The 20087-nt window shown below is 42.7% G+C and overlaps 2 protein-coding genes across 2 annotated transcripts in view; one reads left to right on the top strand and one right to left on the bottom strand.

Moving 5' to 3' along the window:
- Positions 1 to 1377: 1377 nt before the first annotated feature.
- On the bottom strand, positions 1378 to 18705 carry CIBAR2 (CBY1 interacting BAR domain containing 2). Its single transcript, XM_079989346.1, has 9 exons — positions 18562 to 18705; positions 15638 to 15872; positions 15124 to 15192; positions 14264 to 14433; positions 12412 to 12682; positions 7166 to 7270; positions 4550 to 4663; positions 3156 to 3257; positions 1378 to 2539 (listed from the first exon to the last, which is right to left on the bottom strand). Exons 1-9 carry the CDS (start codon positions 18579 to 18581, stop codon positions 2411 to 2413), a joined length of 1215 nt encoding a protein of 404 aa, XP_079845472.1. The 5' UTR covers positions 18582 to 18705; the 3' UTR covers positions 1378 to 2410.
- Positions 4686 to 20087, top strand: part of GSE1 (Gse1 coiled-coil protein) — a 432608-nt gene continuing 417206 nt past the window's right edge. Inside the window, exon 1 of the mRNA XM_079988700.1 lies at positions 4686 to 4807. The gene's annotated coding sequence lies outside the window, so the exon portion shown is untranslated. The remainder of the gene's footprint in view (positions 4808 to 20087) is intronic.

Here is a 20087-nt window from a genome sequence, read left to right on the forward strand (position 1 = left end):
ACATTTAGAGTAATAGTTAGCATCTCAGCCTTACACACACGAGTTCAGGTGCTTGTTTGGGTCACATGCTACTGAATCCACCTTTGCTGAATAGGACCTGAGCACATACTAATGTAGGAAGGAGCATAACTCATGGTGGGCATTGCACACAGAAGGTCCTAGATTTTGCCCTTTGCATCTCCAGTTAAAATAATCACATAGCAGCTAAGGGGGAAATAACTCTGCCTGAGACACTGGAGTTCCACAGAATACCAGGCTAGATAGGTAAATAGTCTGACTTAGTACAACTCTGACCTGAGGTTCTTGGTTCAAGTCCCAGTGTCCTTGACACTCCTTAAAATAATGAACACGAAATCCTTGTGGAGTCACAGCCCATTTGCTACTGGTGTGCAGCATAGCAAGTTTGGGGTCTTATTTCCCAGAGGAGGTGGGGAAGACTGCTACTTTTATTCAGTCGTATAAATTAATAATGATGGTAACTTATTGGACTGCTGTGTATGTGTATATTAGGGCCCTGTGTGTGCTTCACGGCACATCACAGGTTGGTATTTGCTAAAGACAAAATTAATCTCCTTTTGTCTTGAGAGTGATTCTAAATTACTGCATTATTGACCACAGCAGCCCACAGAATGAATGGGCCGGTTTTAATGGCTGTTACTGGGGTCGCGGGGGGGGGGGGGAGGTCTCTCGAACAGAGTTTGCTGCTGAGCTTTGCGGGGAAAATAGCTTAAAATCTGCCTTTACCCCAAACTAGGAACAGAATAAAAGCACACAGCTGAGTGGTTGTCTTTGAATTTGGCCATGTGATTTAGTGCACCTCCAGGCTTGTCAGCATTTTGCAGGAGCAATACAATTGTAAACCAGAACTGTAGGTTTGTGCATTTAAAGTGGGTTAAATTGATCTGCTGCCCTAGCACCATAAATCCACTTTGGGGTGGGGAGGACTTTTTGCAGTCTGGAAAGTCTCAGGGAAATGCATTGAAAAGTGTGGGATGAAGGAATGATTAACACGAAGACATGTAAACACCCCACAAGTAATTCAGGATGAATGCTCATGGTCATTTAACAGCCCAACAAACAAATCAGAATGAATGTTCAATAAAGATTGGGTATGGTCTAATCTTTGCTTAAGCTTTGTGCAAGCAAATAGGTCTGGAGGGGTCATATCTCACTAGTATCTCTAGATGATGTTGAAACATTCTCTTCTCTTTTTGAATGCTGTATTGTGGTCCTGATAGAAATTTTCCCCTTTATTGAAACAACAAACAAACTCCGGTGTGTTCTATGATAATGCACTTACCATATCTAATTTGGCCCTTATTAACTTTTTCTTCATTCAAAGAGAAGGTTCAGAAGTAAAACAAGTTACCACAAAAAGAGAGAAAACAACAGTACTCTTTATTCTATCTGAACTCTCTCTTACTTGCACTGAAAATATATAGCTCTTCTACTAAAACATCTTAACAATGTGCCCAATAACAGGCAATCATCAGCATCCTCCACCCACTCAATGACACTTAATGGCTCATCTGAGACACTGGTCTCAGAATTCTGACAAATCACTAAATCACAATCCAATGTGGCACATTTTATTTTGCTCAGATAAAGTATGTCATCAAGTGTGAATTACAGACCACAGGGAGAGCGAAAAAGGATAAATTATATCATTATTATTTTTTCAAAACACTAGAAATTGGGAAAGGCAAGGTCAGGGAAACTGATTGGAAATGGAAAGCACACAGCTACCAATTAAACTATGGAATTCACTGTTGCAGGATGTTGTGATGGTCACTATCATATGGAAGATAAACTTGTGGAGGAGAGCGTTTAAACCTAATTATTTGCTTTGATTTGCCCAGTGATTTGAGGTGGAAAAAATTCAAAGAAGAAATGGGCTGTACCTCTTCAGGCAGGGGCAATGCACTATGGGGTGGCCACTCCTGATAACGACACCTGAACTGCAAATGTACTTGTCTGCTGAGATGTACTTGTACATCTGATGTACAAATGATGTGTGGGTTTGTGACAATCGTAAGCTTCTAGTCCTGAATGAACAGGAAACTTTGCAAGTGGGATTGCACTATGCTCCCATCTTCTGCCCAAGCCATTTAAAAATTGAATGAGAGATTGAAAGTTAATGTTCTATTTTATTTTAAATCTCAAGTTTGAAGAAGGAGTGGTAGGTGCTGATCTGGGTAATCAGCATGGTGACTTAAGCATATTGCCGAACTGCAGCTCACATCATCCCTGATCATTGGCTGTGATGGTTGGGGCTGATGGGAGCTTACAGTACGTGGCAGATGCTGTTGGACTCAGTGTCCACTTCTGATCTAGAGGAAACCTGCATGAAAATGTAAAGCATAACCAGGGAGTAGATCCAGCACAGCTTCATTAATCAAGATAGTTGGTCTCATGTTGTTCTGCTGGTTACCCACTGAATCTGGGTGTATTCAGCATCCCTTAAATCTTGCAGCTGGTCCCCTTCAGATTCCTTATCACTCTCCACTAGCTCCAGCTTCTGAAGAGTGCTTCGGATGCTCTGGAAATGGAAAGGTGTGACAATAGTTATCCTTCCAGCCAGTCTAATGATGATTATGTTGCAAACAGAGGCATGCCTAGGGTCCCTTGTGTCCTTGTTAAGGAGCTGATAGGTGATATTTGCATGGTGTGGATGTGACCCATGTCAGAGGACTGGGCTGGTAGTAAAGCTTTAAACCTCTCTGCCCACTCCACTGTTGCCTACTTTAGAATAAATTATTTTAGCTGCACCAGACTCATGAAGTCTTGTGGGGTAATTACTTCAGGGTCTGGATACAATCCCCCAGGCTGGTGTTTAGCGACCCCTGGACTATAGTGCCAAGTGATGGCTGCATGTATGCCATTTCCTTAGTAGACTACTACAGATTGTAGACTGTAGAATACCATAGACCAAGCTTCAGGACTTCCTTCTGCAAATTACTAGTAACACAGGGAATGCGGAGTACCAGCAGTCTGAAGTAGTTTACCACCAGTGTGTTATAGTGGACAGAGTGCTGTACAAGGACTGGTGAGTTAAATTTTTCACTTCCCGTGCAATCTTAACCATGTTTACTCAGCAAAGTAGCTGGTTTTTGAATCAAAACTCACTTATTACAGTAATAACTCTGCTTTCTCACCTGTGTGGACCATGGGAGGGCAGTAGATTGGCTTGTTGTTGTAGTGTCTGGTCTCGCCTCATGGAAGGTTCCAGAAGCGATGTGTATTTTTGCTCTGAAATCCTAGCAAGGCAAGAAATCCTATTTAGGGCAATTATCACACAGCCAAATTTTGTTAGCAATCCCTACCTGGAGACCTGAAAATCATGCATGTGTGATATAACAAAGGTGCTACAATGATCAATAGGCATTAGTGATCTGGCCTCTGCCAATACACTGACTAATTAAAGTACAATGGTGTGACTGGGTAACCAAGGTGATATCTGGTCACAGTAAGCTGCTTGGAGCCTGTCTGTTTTGACTTCCTGGTAAGGAGAACAAGTGTAATGCAGCTTTCACCAACCAGGTACCCCCCCCCCCCCTGTTTTGAACCATAATTCCCACCTGCCTTCGGTTTTTGGGACCAAAACATCTGGAGGGCAACAGGCTAGTGAATGCCACTGCAACGTGTCAGTAACAAGATGGTTGTCACTCCAGTTCTAGGTGCTGTGGCCTACTTGCCACTGAAGGGCTAATCCTGTGCGCAAAATGAGTGCTGATGGGGCTCCCATGTCTGAATACTCCAGGCATACATGCAATTTATTTTGTTTTTAAATCTTTACATAGGCTGCTTACACACTATAACTATACCTTTGCAAAGCAACCCCCCCGGCACACAAAGGAAAGGATCATGGGAATTGTAGTTTACTCCTCACAGAGCTGCAAGTCCCAACATACAAGTCCCAGAATCCCTAACAATTGACAGTTCCTAGAATTCTCTCACTTGTGGGAATGTGCTTTTAATGTGCCTTGTAAGTACGGCATGTGTGTACAAACTTTCTGTAACATTTTAGCTTTCTGTTTGCCAAAGCTTGAGGAACAAACTTTCAGTCACAAAACCCCAACCTGCAGTCTGAAGAGGTATATCTAGGCAAGGTACAGGCTTATTTATTTCTTTCCCTCAGTGAAAACTAGGCTTCTTCTGCTTCCTTATGACACTGAGCATATTCATAGTAATGGGGAGGGAGAGGGGGGAGGCCTTGGCCCTCTCAGAGAGGCCTAGCAGGTTTGGAGAGGCCTCAGGTCCTCTTCAGAGGGAGCAGGGCCTATGGCCTCCTATCAAAACAAAAAAAATTCCTTCCAGTAGCACCTTAAAGACCAACTAACTTAGTTGGTCTTTAAGGTGCTACTGGAAGGAATTTTTTTTGTTTTGACTATGGCAGACCAACACGGCTACCTATCTGTAACTGGAACTATGGCCTCCTAGATCGGCCCTCCTAGATTCGTGTTTTCTAAATCAAAAGATAGCTAGCAATTTTTAATTTACTCTGTTATGAGTGAATTTCATTTTTGTATTATTTCACAGATCCAGCTACCTCCAGATCTTTCTCTGCGTCATAGCTGTCAAGGGTTTGGAAGGCATTGGAATAGACCTCTAGGGCTTTTGCATGGAAGGTCATCTCAATGGTGACAAAGTCCAAGAAGATCTTCTGTAATGAAAGGAGACAGCACATCTTGACATTACCCCCAACTTGGTTTGTGAAGCCCCCCCACAAAGTGACCTTGCTGGGTGAGGAATCTTGAGACCTCAACCACAGAAAGTGCCGATTTTCTCTTCGTTTGAACAGGCTGGGGTAAGCCATTTTATAAATGCACTTTCCCCTCCTCTTAAGGTGTTTTGGAAGTAAAAAAAAAATCACAATGGAATACACACTAATTCTTGCTTGAAGTAGTCATATTCTTTGGGTTGATACAACCACTTCAGAAGTATGGAAGGTAGAGTAAATAAATGGCAAAAGATGTAAGAGCTTCTATCCAATGCTCTTTTTTTTTTTTAATGGGGGTACTCAAGGGTATGCAGTACCAGCACTGATTTTCCTCCAAATGTTAAAAGTGTGGCATTTACTGTAACAACCTCATGGTGAGTACCAGCACCTTAAAAAAAGAAGCACTGCTTCTGTCCATTTCATGCATTTATTTACAAGCTTACTGGAACAATCTAATAGATCTAATACTCTCTGGAGAGAATACAGTAATGCATATTCCATTTTCAGTTTAGCTTTTCAATTCATTTTCAATTTGTGTAACTTGAACATTGGCAAGATTTAAAACTTCATTTCTGGCAAAGGGGAAAGGTAATTGGCAGCCCACTAATTTTTTGTCTGTGAAAATAACTGAGACTTGATTTTGGTTGCCAAGGTTTTTGGACCCCATGGGCACATTTGGAAATTTGAGAGTGTGTTGTGGGCACGACCCACTCCAGTTGCTTATTTTCTCCTAGTGCCAGGTTTACCCTCTCACTCCCAGGGAGACAGGAAGTGAGAAAGTGTATGTGTGCACATGCATTGATTCTACTGGATCTGATTATTACTGAGACTCCTTGGAAAAGTTTATTTGATCTTCCATGGAGTTTGGGTAAAAGTTGGATCAAGTAGACTTAAAATGGATCCTCTTGAATTTGCATGATTTTACATGGATCCCTCCCCCCCCCCCCCACTATCAAAGTTAAACATAAAATGGTAGGCTGGACAGTAGAACTCTCAGACAGGGTGTTTACTGGCAGTATGGAAACATTTATCTAAGGCACAGATCCTTATAGATCTTCATGATTTTTTATATAGGATGACACAGCAAAACCACTAACAAATCACAAAATACATATATGTATAGACAGCAAAGACCCTTGTTATTTAATTGTGGTTTTGAAGGGATCCCTTAAATAATTATGAGGATCCATGTTTTTGTGCCACAGCAATGCTGGAAAACATAAGTTCTGTGATTTTTATGGTTTAGTCAATGGAGACAGATGTTGGTTGATGGGAAGTGTGTGAAAAAAGTATGCCGTTTCAATTGAATCCATTTTACTGGAACAAACATGCATGTTTGTGTATGCATGTGTGCACCATTTCTTTCTCTCTCTCTCTCTCTCTCTCTCTCTCTCTCTCTCTCTCTCTCTCTGTCTCTGACACTCTTTCCTGATTTCTGTGGCACCCCACTTTCTCCCCTCTGGCTGCTTATTTTTCCTCCTCCCTCCACCTATCCCCCAGATCACTTACCTTTCCTTCCAATCCTCTCTTAGTTGCTCTGCTTTCTAGTCATCTGCTCAGGTGCTGAGCCTTGAAAAGTTCATAGAGCTGTCACTCTTTCAGCTTTTTCCTTCAGCTCTATATACTGTTCAAGGAGGGAAAGGGGTAACCATACTTGTCACCTTACGTCAAAGGAGGCAGTGGGTGTGTCTGTGTTCAGCTCAGGGATTTTGTGGGTACCAGGGCAAACCTCTGGTTTGCTATTGGCAACCCCTGGGGATGGATTATAAAATGGGAGTGAAAGAGACTATGCCACACTTCTATGTTTTCAAAGCTTATTTGCCAGATCAAAAATTTAATCATACTCAAAACATTGTCATTACCTTTAAACCAGGATGACAAACCTTTGGCCCTCCAAATGGTGCAGGAGAACAATTCCCATAATAATCATTTACCATGCTGACTAGGAGTTGGGAGTCCACAGGTTTTCTATTCCTGTTTTAAACTTTCCATTTAATATGTGTTATCATAGATTTCCCTCCTTTTCTGTGACACCAGAGTAATTTGCATTCCACATCACTATATTATGTTTCATTCTTTTTAATTCCAGAATTTGATTGATTAGCAGAGTAGAAGTAAATAGTTCTTCCCAGCCTGGGTGATAAAGGTGGTGGTCACAATCCTATGGGCTTTTGAGAAAAGAATTTGAAAAATTAGGAGGGCTTTTCTGAAAGAAAACCCATTTCCCCCAAAATAATCATCTTTATTGCTCTCAACAACTGCGGTACCCACACGTTAAAGTTCATGTCTGACATGCAAATTTTCCACTAAGTTTGATGATAATAATAATAATTTATTTATTATTTATACCCTGCCCATCTCGCTGGGCTTCCTCCCAAGTACATGGATGTAGGATTGCAACCTTAAGCCTCATGTTATGATTACCCACTAAGAAGTCCTTATTACCTGAATATCTTTTAGCTTTTGCTTCTGAAACTCATCCATGGTCTCTTCAAGCTGTTGTGTAGTTCGGTTCGCATCGACAGAGGCTTTATGTACTTGAGACTCGGCCTAGGCAAAGACAGGGGCGTGATGTTAAGCTTTGAGGCTGTGGTTTAAGTATCCTACCTTTTAATCCTGAGTATTTCACTGAGCCTAGGGCTTGCCAATTGGAAGGTCAGTGGTTCGAATCCCTGCGACAGGGTGAGCTCCCATTGCTCGGTCCCAGCTCCTGCCAACGTAGCAGTTCGAAAGCACGTCGAAGTGCAAGTAGATAAATAGGTACTGCTCCAGCAGGAAGGTAAACAGTGTTTACATGCGCTGCTCTGGTTCTGACAGAAGTGGCATAGTCATGCTGGCCACATGACCCGGAAGACCTGTCTGCCAACAAACGCCGGCTCCCTCGGCCAATAAAGCGAGATGAGCGCCGCAACCCCAGAGTCGTCCACAACTGGACTTATCTGTCAGGGGTCCCTTTACCTTTACCTGTCTCACTGACAGAGGATCTTTAGGCAGATGCACATCATACATTTCATGCATACCCAACAAACATGACTTCCCTCAATCCTGTGAACTATAGTTTTCCCCAAGCTACAATTCCCAGCACTCTTAACAAACTACGGTTCCTCAGATTCTTTGGCCTCAGGATGTTGCTGCCCCAGTGATGCTGAATTTCATTGTATCTTTTGTTGTAGTTGGTCTTGACAGCTTCCATCAGTTTAGCCAATGCTTTAAATGTGCATTGGATATACTTTAAATGTATTGTGTGATCTGCCCTCCCTGCTAGTGAAACGGGGAATCATGGCCATGTGTTCTGTTGTGGGAATTGCCAAGGAAAAGTTGCTTTCTGCAAACCTTGTGGCCATCACTGTTAATAACTTTGAAGCACATTATTATTTAAATTTATACCCTAGCCTTCCTCCCAGATGAGCCCTGGGTGGCATTCACTTATTAAGGGCGTAAATTAATTCTTCATTTATATGCTCATTGGGTTATGCTTTAGGAAATCCAAAACTTACATTGCTGCAGCAAGTTGTGTGAATGTGTGTGATTGCACTGTGAAAGATCCCTCTAGCAGGTAACACTGGAAGGCAGTGAACAGATAAGGGGCTTAGCTTTGCATTGCAGGGAGAGGTTGATTTGTAGGCCAAAAGAAAGAAAAAAGGATTTGTTCCCAGTGTAGGAAAACAAGCCTTCAGCCTTATCCTGAGGAACATACGCCTCCTGTGAAATCTGTTTCTGGAAGCATCTGCTTCAAGTTGCTTCATGGTAAGATCAGTCCTAACAGATTTTGGTAGCACCAACTCCTCTTTCCCAAAGTATTTGTGTAGAATAGACGCTGTAGGTTGCTGATGAGCTAAATCAGCTTCCACTCAGCACTGCCTTGCTGTGAGCTGTTAGAACCCTGATGAGTGTTGGATGCAACTAAGCAAAGTAGATTTACGACAAGAAGTGCTATTTAAGATACAGTTGTAAACAAGTGGTGTGTGACTTCTGGACCAGCAGAGCACAGTGAGTCACTCTTGCTTATCAGGAAGGCATTCACTCAGATGAGCGACGCCTGACAGGATAAATGTATCACTCTCCATGGACACTTATGTACATTTATTTGCAAGGTGGTAATTCTGCCAAAGTTTTGCAAGGGCTTAAGTAATTGTTATTCACTCTCTTTTTAAGCAATCTCCCTCCTCTGATTATGGGAGAATAGAAGCTTGACCTTTGTGTATAAAATATCCTACTGTGAATGCTTTGGAGTTTTGCCTAATTTGGCGGAGCATAATTATAGGGCCCTGTCTCACTGATTGCAGCATAATATAAATATAGGGAAATAATTTGTGTTGCACGCATAGCTGTCAAGTGTCCCTTATTTGAAGGGACAGTCCCTTATTCCAGCGCCATGTCCCACTGCTGTCCCTTATTGATAGATGTCCCTTAAATGATGTCCCTTAAATTTCAAAGGAAGCAGCTCCTCTCCCTCCCTCCCGGCCAGGGAGGAGGGAGGCTCCAACTGTGTTGCTCACCCAGTAAGAAGTCTAAGAACGACTGGGGGGGTGGAGCTTGCATGCCTTGTGTGTGGCTAGTTAATGCAAGCTGAGGGGTTTTTTGAATGCTGGACGCCATTTTGTTGCACGTGCTGCTGCAAACTTTGCAGTGCAAAGCCAGGCCAGGGAGCCATGAGTTTGACCAGACTGCAGGAGGACAGGAAGACTGGAGTGCCTGGAACAGGTGAGGCTGCAGGTCCCTTATTTTGGCTGCTGGTCCCTTATTTTCAAATCTGTAAGTTGACAGCTTATGGTTGCACGGGTCATGAGAATCTGCGCATGTCATCTCAAATGCATTTCATTTACTGTTGGAGTACAACTGAAATCTGCTCCACCAATATTTTAAGATTGCAGTGGCATAAATATTTCCGAGTCCTGGCCTATGAGAATTAGTACAACATCATAGATACCACTGTAAAATGTAAAATAGGATGTCCCTTCAAAATTACTCCAGCAGCCATGAATTCACTAGGGGCTTTTAAGCATGTTTACCACCCTATCTACAATATAGTGCCTACTTTATTAGGCTTTTGTAAAGATTACTGGGGAAATGTACATACACACATGTATGGGGCAGGTAAAAGCTAGTTTTTCAGGGAAGAACCCAACAATGCTTTTTGTTTATTGGAGAGGATTAAAAGTGTGATTTACCATTGTGAAGTCTGAAGTTGTCCCGTGCACTCTGTTATTTCTGGTCAATGTAATTCTGCTTCATGTATGGGCTAGGCCTGAGTCCTTTGAACTGGCTGGGTGCATTTCTTGATATGGATGGAGATTCATTTCTCTGTCTTCTGCAATTTGTTGCTGTGCACGATAAGTTGTGAGCAAATGAAGCTGGATCATGATCCATGCTTTTTGCTGGTGCTGCTGCAGGAATTGTGCTGAGAGTCACAATATATATCTTGTCTGTAAATCAGTCCCTAATCCCTCTGAAATCAGTGGAACTTTTTACAAATACATGTGAAGTCTGAAATGTAAAACTCTGCTCCAGTGTGCTTTTCGAACAGACTGAAGTCAAGCGCAAATGCTATAGTATAAGAACTTACCCAGAAGTAGCGCCAGCAGAATGCCAGTGGTTAAAATGATGGTGTGAATGCTCTTACTGTTGCACTTGTAGCCAACTTTTCTAGAGCAAATGGGGAATGGTAGCTGTGGATGCCAGTGTTCATACTTGCATGTTAACTTACACACAGTGGTGATCTAATCCCTTACCTGTGACTGAGTATAAGAGTCAAGGGGAAAAAATCAAAAGGGGAGCAAAGAAATACCAGTTTGAGTTGTTGGTGCCTTCTTGACTGAGGCACTGCTGAAAGAGCACAAGAAGAGTCTGGCTGTTGGATCAGGCCAGAGGCTCATCTAGTTCAGCACTTTGTTCTCACAGTGACCAACCAGATACCCCATTGGGAAGCCTACAAGCAGACACTTTCTTCAGTCTTCAAAAAAACAAACCAGACTGTTTTTAGCAACACAGTTATTCCCAGACTGTTCATCAGATAGGCATTTTGTGACAGAAAGGACAAGACTTTGTGACATATGGGAAACAGGAAGCAGGATCCTGAGCAGGATCTCAAGCTAGAGGCTATTGAAGAGGATAAATTTCACATACAGGCAACTCTCCATTTTCGCGGGGTTTGCGTTCCTGCCCCACCCCCATGTGTTAGTGGAGCATGCATAAGTCCACATGGCCCCCGCCCTGCCCCTATGTTTGGGCCACTTCTGGGTCTGGGGTGATGAGCATGTGTGTGGTCATGCGTCAATCTTTATAAGCTGGATGCACTTGACTTGCCTGGATACCCTCTGGTCCCTCTTTAAGCCATCATAATATTTGTTATAAAAGTGGTTTCTGGAGTGGTAGTCCTGTTAGCCTGTTGCAGCAAAAGCAGCAGTGTCTTATGGCACCTTAAAGACTTCCAGTTTAAGTTTTTAGTCTTTAATGTGCCACAAGACTCTTTGTTTTTGTACAGACAGATTTTGGTAGTGGTTTGTGATGAGAGAGGCCCATGTTCAGTTTCAGTACCAGAGGGCAGTCAAATCCATTAGTAGATCACAGAAACTGTGGCATTGAAGAGGGGAAGGAAAGGGTGTGGGGAGTGAGACATCAATATCACCTACTGTGCATGTATTAAAATTTACTCTGGCTCCAGTGTTTGAAGCTGAACATATGTAGCATTAGCCACAATCCGTATGCATCCTGTAGTTTCTTGATAATATTGCTGTTTGGTGTTTCCCCCCCTCAATCCAGCTTCCATCCAGTTTCAAAACATATGCTAGCTAGAGGTAAGCTGAGTGTGTATGTTTGAGAGACAGCCATTGAGCATGCACAGTTTATAGTGCATGCACAGATGACAGCTTTACTGAATAGGAGTTTGGCAGGGTTACAATCATGAGGAAACAAATCAGGTAATGTGCATCAAGTGAAGATACTCCTGCTTCCTCTCTGATGTGCACAGACTATGCTGCCTCTATATTGCACATGTGACACTCTTGACATGACCCAGGGGATCAGGCATTATAGTTGTTCACACCCATTTTCTAGAAGATCTCTGCTGACAAGAGACACCTAGTTGGTGAGTTTCTATATAACCTTCTAAAGAGCTCCCTGAGGGGCAGAATAGGTGAAATTAGTCTAGGTACGGAGCTCAACATATGGCAGCTAATTGGTACCACTGCAAAGATGAGTCAAGTAAGGGGTGGGGGGACATGCAAGCTCCTTTTGGTCTTCCCTTCTTCTGGTGTCAGCCATTCCATCAAGCACTTATTAGAGAGATGGGAAACAGGGCTATTCCATCAGCTCTTCTGAGACACCAGCATCATTTGGCTCTACCCTCAACTGTCGCCTGGCAGCTCTGCATTCTATCAAGCTCTGTCAGTGGAAGAGATGGGACCCTTTTAAGTCGAATAATGGGATAAAATGCTTCAAATAAAGAAAAATATTCTGCCAAATGTTCAATAAGCTGCTGGACTCTGCTAAATGGCTGTGGGCCTTGAGTCCATAAGTTTGAGAATTTGGTAATAGGGTGGGAAGGAGGATGCAGTTTAATCTTTTCAGTTCAAATGTGCATGATTGTCTCCTAGAAGAAACAGCATTTTGCCCCACACAATCTTCTGTGTGCCTCTTGGAGGGAGGGAGGGAGAGAGAGAGAGAGAGAGAGAGAGAAAAAGCTCTTCTACCTCCCTGGAAGATTGCTCCACAGCTGCCTCCGACATCTTTCTGTCTTTCCCTTGTTTTATGGCAGCTCTCTCAGCAGTTGAGTTTAGCACAGCAGGGATTAAGAGAATGTCAAGCCTCCTCTCCTCCCCTTGAGAATCTTCCTGAGGATTTTGCTGCTGAGAGCTTCTCCCTTTGGAAGAAAAGGGATAGTTTTTGAAGAAGTTCCTGATTAAAATATCTTTTGCCAAGGGAAGGAGGAAAAAAAGGAGAGAAATCTTTTTTTTGAGCTGCCTGGATTATGGTGTTTTGCTTCTTTCACCAACACAGGACTTATTTCCCCTTTGGGTGAATGTTTCATGAAATAAGAGGACTCACATTTCTCTCTGATATTTTAAACATACTGATGCTAGGAAGCTATTTGGATATTTAGATTAGAATATCAGACCCTTAAGGAATTAGGTGGCAAATCTGGGCCCCTGGGAATAATGATGTCTAGTGAATTAGGTTTGCTGCAGTGTGCCTGCACTCAAGATCTAAGGCTGCATACACACCATACATTTAAAACACATTTAAAGTACATGGCTTTTCCCAAAGAAACCTGGGAACTCTTGTTTGTTCCTCATAGAGCTACAATTCTAAGATTTTTTAACAAATTATGGGTGTGTGCGGTGATGGGGGAGGGGTTGTACCTCTAGTGGGAGACACGTCATGCTCCTTCTAGGGTTTTCTGTCCACCTTTGGTTCCCACCCTGCACTAAGCTTTCTCCTGTGGCTCCTAGAAGCTGTCAGCATGTGACAGTAGCCACATCCAAGGAAACAAGGAAGCTTTAACTGGCCTTCTAAACCAGGTGAGGGTAGCCAATGGGTTTCAAACCCTCTGTGAGCATGCAGACTTCTTCCTGCATGCAAAGACAGGCTCCAGCTGATTGAGTGGACGAGACCAATGGTGGGTCCAGTGGTCAAGAGGGCAGTTTCTGCACAAGCTGTAGATGGAAGTGAGGGGAAGAAGGGGCTTGTTAAACTGGGAAAGTAGCTCTTCTAGAAGAAGGAAAACTCTGATCCTAAACCTCTGCTTCCTTGTGGGATATTTTCTGAAGAAGAAAAGGCTAAGGAGTAAATCTTACACAAATCCAGAACGGAGTCTCTAAGATGGTTGGATGGCGCCTTGTATGTCTCCTTCCTGCAACTCTGGCAGCCAAGCTGGTGTCAGATATATTGCTCTGCTTTCCTTTGGACTACATCAGTGAGGCCAAGGGGGGGTCTTGTAGTCTGGGCAGCCAAAGACCTCCATACACAGCGCCCAGGCTTGCATCAGAGTGGTCACTTCAGTGCTTCTAGCACAGCGGTTTGACCCCCAGATCCTCACTGCATGGTCTCTTGAGACAGATGGATGCCAACAACAAAGCAAGGTAACAAATGACAGTTCCCAGGATCCTTTGGGGGAAGTAATGTGCTTTAAAAGTATGATGTGTACATAGCCTAAATCAAAAGGTGCTTGGGGAGAATCTAAGAAGTTGATGCTCTAAGATGGCACTGATTACTCAGTGGTGACAGGCCCTCTGCACATGTGCGGGGGCTTTCTCACCTTTGTGAAGTAAATAAATTCCAGGGTGCAGCCTAGCATAGCAACAGACTCGAGGCACAAATTTTTGCAAGCCCAGTTGTGAGCCTGCAACAATCTATTTTGCTTTTCCTTATTCAAGGAGACGGTTTTCCCTGTATATGTCTGTTTCCAATAGGTTTCATTGAATTCCACTGCTTTGTGGAACGCTCAGAAGGAAACCTCACTGTAATAATAGCCACCCATAGCAAGGGCTTGTAACTTTGCCTTCCTGATCTAGCCGCATTAAGAAGGCCGGAACTCTGCAGTACTGGGGAGCCAGGACTGTTTTTGCCGGAGTAGGGAAGAGATTGAAGCGGCAACATGCTAACAAGGATACAATCATCTGTCGGTCGGATGGTGACTTCTGTCGGATCTTCTCCAACTTCTCTAGCTGCTTTATTTCATTGCTTCGGGCCTTGTTGAATTTCTTAATCTCAGCCTGTTTAATGTAGCAAAATACAACAATTTTATTAGTATATTTTAAATTTTAAAAAGCCCTCACATTATAAAATATCAGAGTATTGTTCAAAAAAGCAAAACTAAGTATAAAATATACAACAAAAATAATACAGTTAACAGTTCAACACCAGAGAATGCTCAGTTGACCATAATTAAAAATTTCATTAAGCTAAAGCTTAGGGAAATATAAGGTCTTAAGTAGGCATCCGAAAGAACTGATTGTGGGAGCTTGTCTCATCTCATGTGATAATGTATTTCATGTTAAATAGGCCACAACTCTGGAAACCCTACTATTGCTGGACAGAAGGCAAATATAGGAGTCCTTGGTACCACCAGGGGTGGTTCTGTGCCATGGGGTGTAAGGGGTGAGATATTGTCTAAAGTATTGTCTCGATTTGTTTACAGCTTTGTAAACAAGTAGACACCTTGAACCTGGCTTGGTAGCTTATGGCAGCCAGTGCAGATGCTTCAACAAAGGTGTAACATGTTAATGACTGTTAGCTCCAGGCAGCAACCTCACATCAGCAATTACCAGTTAAAGCTAATAGAAGCAGCTTCCTATGTTCCTACACCTGCTTCTGCATGAGCTTGTGTCCCAGTTTAGAAAGTCATTGCAATTCCACAGTGAACTTGGTGTGGGCTTGTCTTTTAAAATAAATTATTTGCTTACCCTAGTTTGCTTGATGAGCATCCCATACATCTTCAGAGGTGCAATAACCTTAACCTCCAGTCTCTCCACCTAATGGAGAAAGCAAGACAAGCATAAGGAAACACGCATTTTAAGAATTGCTGCATTGACAACCATAATGCACCTTTAGGGGTTTTTTCATTTGTTTTTGTTATGTTATGTATTTTTATGCTGTATATTACCTTGTGTTATTCACATGAAGGGTGGTATATAAAGTAATAATAATAACAATAATAATAAACAGGTTGCACCTCTTTGATCCCTGACAGTTATGCAGTTGATGAAAACACAGTTCTTTTGTCACATAAGGTAAAATAAAACAAGTCATCCAGAATATTAGTTTGAGAGGATGTCTGTGTTTGTCTGTTGTAGCAAAGAGTCTTCAGGGTCCTACAAGAATCTTTTCTCTGATCTTAATACAGAATGGATATTCCCTTGCTCTTACTCCATGCACACCCACTGCTCTGGATTTAGGTTGTCAAGGTCAGCTTTTCACCTCTGCCTGCCTGTAATCCTGCACCTTTGCCAGTTCCTCAGCAAAGTTTTTCACAGTGGTCCGCAGCTCAGGATTCTCTGTGTTTCCATAGTCAATGAGCTGCTTGACTAGCAGGTCTGACTTGTCTCGAAGCTTTGCAGTCTTGCGTGTGTAAGCAGCCATCAGAATGCAGAATTTCCCAAAATATTTCTCTGCATTGGTGACTATATTCTCCATTATCTTCACTTGGGTGTCTCTGGAAAAGGGAAACAAGTTCCTGCTTTTTTATTTATTTAAGGATATGCACACAATTACCCTGTTTACTTCATCTTCAGTGTGCTCCCACTGCTGGTGTTTGAAGCTGAGTAAACATGATGTTAGTTATAATCCACATGTATCCTGCAGCTTCCATCCAGTTTGAAAATGTAAGCTACAGTTAAGTTGGCATGTGTACATTTGAGAGGCAGCTGTTGTACATGTGCAGATTCATTTTATTTAATATATTTATATCCTGCATTTCTCCCAAGTTGGCGTTCAAGGGAGCTTATGACCTTCTAAAATCATTTTAAAATACAAACTAAAAAAACCTACCAGTTAAAAAAATAGTTAAAATACAATAAAACTCATTTATAACCAACATTAAAATACCAATCGTCCTGATAATGGTCCAGTTGTCAACATCGTCTGAACAGGGCAGTATTAGCCTGTCTGTGGAAAGATAACAAAGAGGGAACCAGTCTAACCTCTCTTGGGAGGCAATTCTACAGTACAGGAGCAGCTGCAGAAAAGGCTGTCTCTTATGTCACCACCAGCTCTGCCTCTGATGTTAATTGGACCAAAAGAAGGTACTCACTCCCCTGAGGATATTAGCACCCAGCATAGGGCCCCCAAAGTTGATGGGTGCGTGTGTGCCATGTCATGTGATCATATATGCAGTGTGGGGTTCACCTGCCTCCCCCCAATATTCTATTCAAGTTGGCACCCCTGGCACTTGGGCAGGAAGATATAGTCCTTCAAGAACCTGGACTCTAGCCATAACAGCCCTTGCAAAGATGACAGCTTCATTAAATGTTTTGGGGTTAGGAAGTTGCAGGCCCGAAAAAACAAATTAGGTAATGTGCACCGGGTGAAAATATCACCACCCCCTCTCTGGTGTGCACAGCAAGTGCAAATGAGACTTAAAGTGCAGTGTGGGGAAATGAGTTTGTTGTGCTGTAAGCTGTAGACATTGTGTTTCTCTTCTTCCCTCATTTTTTCTTCTTCTGGTGATGTCAAAGACTACCCCCTCTCACATTTACCTACCTATGTGCAGAGATTATTATTTGCAGCAGGCCTTCAGGTGCTCTCCACTCTCAGGTGAGTTGAGTAGCAGCCAGGTCAGGCAAAGACCTTTTTGTATTGTGGTATCATATCTATGGACTTCTTTCCTAAGGGAGAGGCTTGTTTGGCACTGACACCTACATCTTTTTCACACAGCAATATATATATTTTTTTAAATCCCCAGGCCTCTTTTTTAAAAATTTCTTTCCTTCTGTTGAATCCCTAGTTCTAGGTTTGTCATCTTCTATCCCTCTTCTAACATGGCACAAAAATCTAAGCAGGTGAGGTTTTCCTCAGCACGACAGCTGCATGCAAGAAAGAGCTTCACCTGCTGGATTTTGGGCTGCAGTTAGAGCTGCAAAAGCAGGGGTGCTTTGAGATAGATTAGAGTTAAGTTCCTTCTGCTCTGACCTTTTATTCTTAAATACTTCTCCCCTAGACATTCTTTCTCTCCCCCACTCCGCTATCATTCTTCCAAAGTTCTCAGGAAGGCTGATTGGCTTTAATTGAAGAACTTCTGTAAAGCATCTATTCAGTCTACCATTGGTGGAGCTTTGTCATCAGGGTAAATGGCAGCTCCTTGTCTTCCCCTGTACAAGCTGACCTCTCCTGTACATTCATAGCTACCTCTTCTGATGTGTATCTTCCTGTGCCTTCTATGCTTAGCTACTCCATGTTTTCTTAGCTACCTGCCCTCTTCCAAGCACGCCTGGCTACTTCCTCTGGTACCATACATATTTTCCCATGCCTTCTGTGGTTAGTTACTACCATCCATGAACCTATAGGTACCTCTCTGATGTATATCTTCCTACCCCAGTGCATACTTAGCTATACCTCTCATGCATATTTCATATGCTTGTGTACATATTGTCTTGGGTCACTGTGCCTACGTAGCTTATCCTCCCCCCATAGAATCTTATCTCTCCCATACATATTTACCTAAGCCTTGTATGTTATCCCATGTGTATCTTCTTATATCCCTTATACTTAACAATCTATGCATCCCCTGTGCATGTCTTGCTGGTGGAGGGGAGTGCTTTGCATTTTCCTAGGTCAGGCATAGGCAAACTCCGAACCTCCAGATGTTTGGGACTACAATTCCCATCATCCCTGACCACTGGTCCTATTAGCTAGGGATGATGGGAATTGTAGTCCCAAACATTTGGAGGGCGGAGTTTGCCTATGCCTGTTCTAGGCCCTCTACCTTTATTCTTAATCAGCCTCAAATATCTTTCTACACTCTTGCTTTTCTTCTTATACCCTGAACATGATTATTTCCCCTCCTGTGAAATTAAGCCAAAGCACAACAGCAGCATTGGCTTACATTCATACCTTGCAACTGTCACTTGTCCTATTCATCCCTTTTTCTGTTGCCTCCCTCTTTGTCAAAAATTAGCTTGTAATCTTCTTGGGGGCAAGTCTTGTCTTTCTGATTTATGTTTTTCTGTATTGAGTCATACGGTATGTGCTATAGTTGCTGCTGTGTTAATCACAAAAACTCCAGTCAGTGCCACCCATGCCACCCTGACTCATCATTTCCTAAACGTTCTGCACCTCAAAGAGCAGGTTTAAAATCAGTCTGCAAATGGGAACATTTCTAAAAAGAGCAAGCTAGTCTTTCTTACCGAGAGAGGATGATATTCATGTTTGCAGGAATCTGCTGGTCTTCAGAATATTTACAACAATAACAGGGCTCTGGTGGAATTGAAGGAGCAGCTGTACCAGGCTCTGCTCAGGTGGCACTCCAGGCCTAGTTGGTATAGTAACCCCACCAACAAAGGCATTGCCCAGGGGAACAGGATGGGTGATGGTCTCCAAGGGTAACTGTTTCTTGGAGTAGGGTTATTTCTGGAGCCCAGCCCAGCTGAGTATTTGTTTAGACTAACGTACTCAACGTAACACTGCCTAGGGAATCAAATTACTTGTTTGTTTTGGTTCCATTATTGTCATTTGTTTTATTAATTATGGCAAATACTGTTCTGGTTTGGTTCTGATTCAGTGTACTTAGCAGTTCAGATGAGACTTTTTCCAAATAATGAGATTATCAGGGAAATGAATGGTTTGGACCAGATTTCCATGCATCTCCAAGAGCATGGTTGGATTAGTTCTATAATTCAGTTGGATTTGTTGCATAAACCCACTAAAATGTATTTGTTTGTGTTTTTAAATCTATACCCTGCTTTTCTTCAGAGAAACCCAAAACAGCAGAATAGCAGAAAAACATTAACTGGCATTCAGTACCTGTGATTTTCAGAAAGGGCTTCTTGAAAAGCAATGTGCTTTTGCCAGGCAGGCTTCCTTGGAGAAGGCATTCCCTACAATTGGAGCTACAACTGAAAAGGCCCTGCCTGGTGGCGGGCTCTTCCAAGCATCCTTTTTATTGTGCTTTCACAATGATTTGTGCTCATGATGGTACCAGGGTGCTTATATGTAATTCCACTTTCAATACAGCTTGTACCTGGAAAATTATTGGGACAGACATACTGCTTTGTTTCTATTCAGTGCATGTCTTGCACCTTCCTGCTGAAGTCCTTTAACTTTTCAGACCAGTTGACTGACTGGGAGGTCTTGTGCAACATACCCGCTTCCCAGCAGATTGGATGTTTTGTCATAAAGAAGATGGCGGGGAAAGTGCAGTGGAAAGTGTGGGGTGACAATTGCTTTGACACAACATCATCTAACCTTCTCACAAACAAATCAGGGTGAATGCTCATTAAATAGCCAGCCTCCTCTAATCTCCCTGCAAACAAATCAGGATGAATAGTCAATAAACAAGTCATCTGAAAGCACCCTGATGCAACAATAACCACCCTGATACCATCATGAGTACAAATAATCACGAATGCCCAAGAAAAAGATGAGTGGAGGGGCCAAAAATGTATTGGGTCTGCATTGTTGAAAGAATATCATTAGCGCTTGCTCTGACTACCATGACTTGCTTTCCTTGCTTTTAGATATTGCTTTCTTTTCTTCCAGCCTTCTCATAGTCTGGAGTTAGAGGGTGCTTCCTGAGGGCATGGAGAAAGCTGTTAAGAGGATAAAGAACCTCTTCTATCTGTCCAGATGTGATAGGTCAGCAGGAAGTCTTGTTTTCATTGTGTTGCAGCTGGGCAGGCAATGCCTGTTGATGTGCCCCAGGGTCTGGCTCAGT

This window comes from Podarcis cretensis (genome assembly GCF_951804945.1).
Source record: "Podarcis cretensis genome assembly, chromosome: 8".
Taxonomy (NCBI): Eukaryota; Metazoa; Chordata; class Lepidosauria; order Squamata; family Lacertidae; genus Podarcis; species Podarcis cretensis.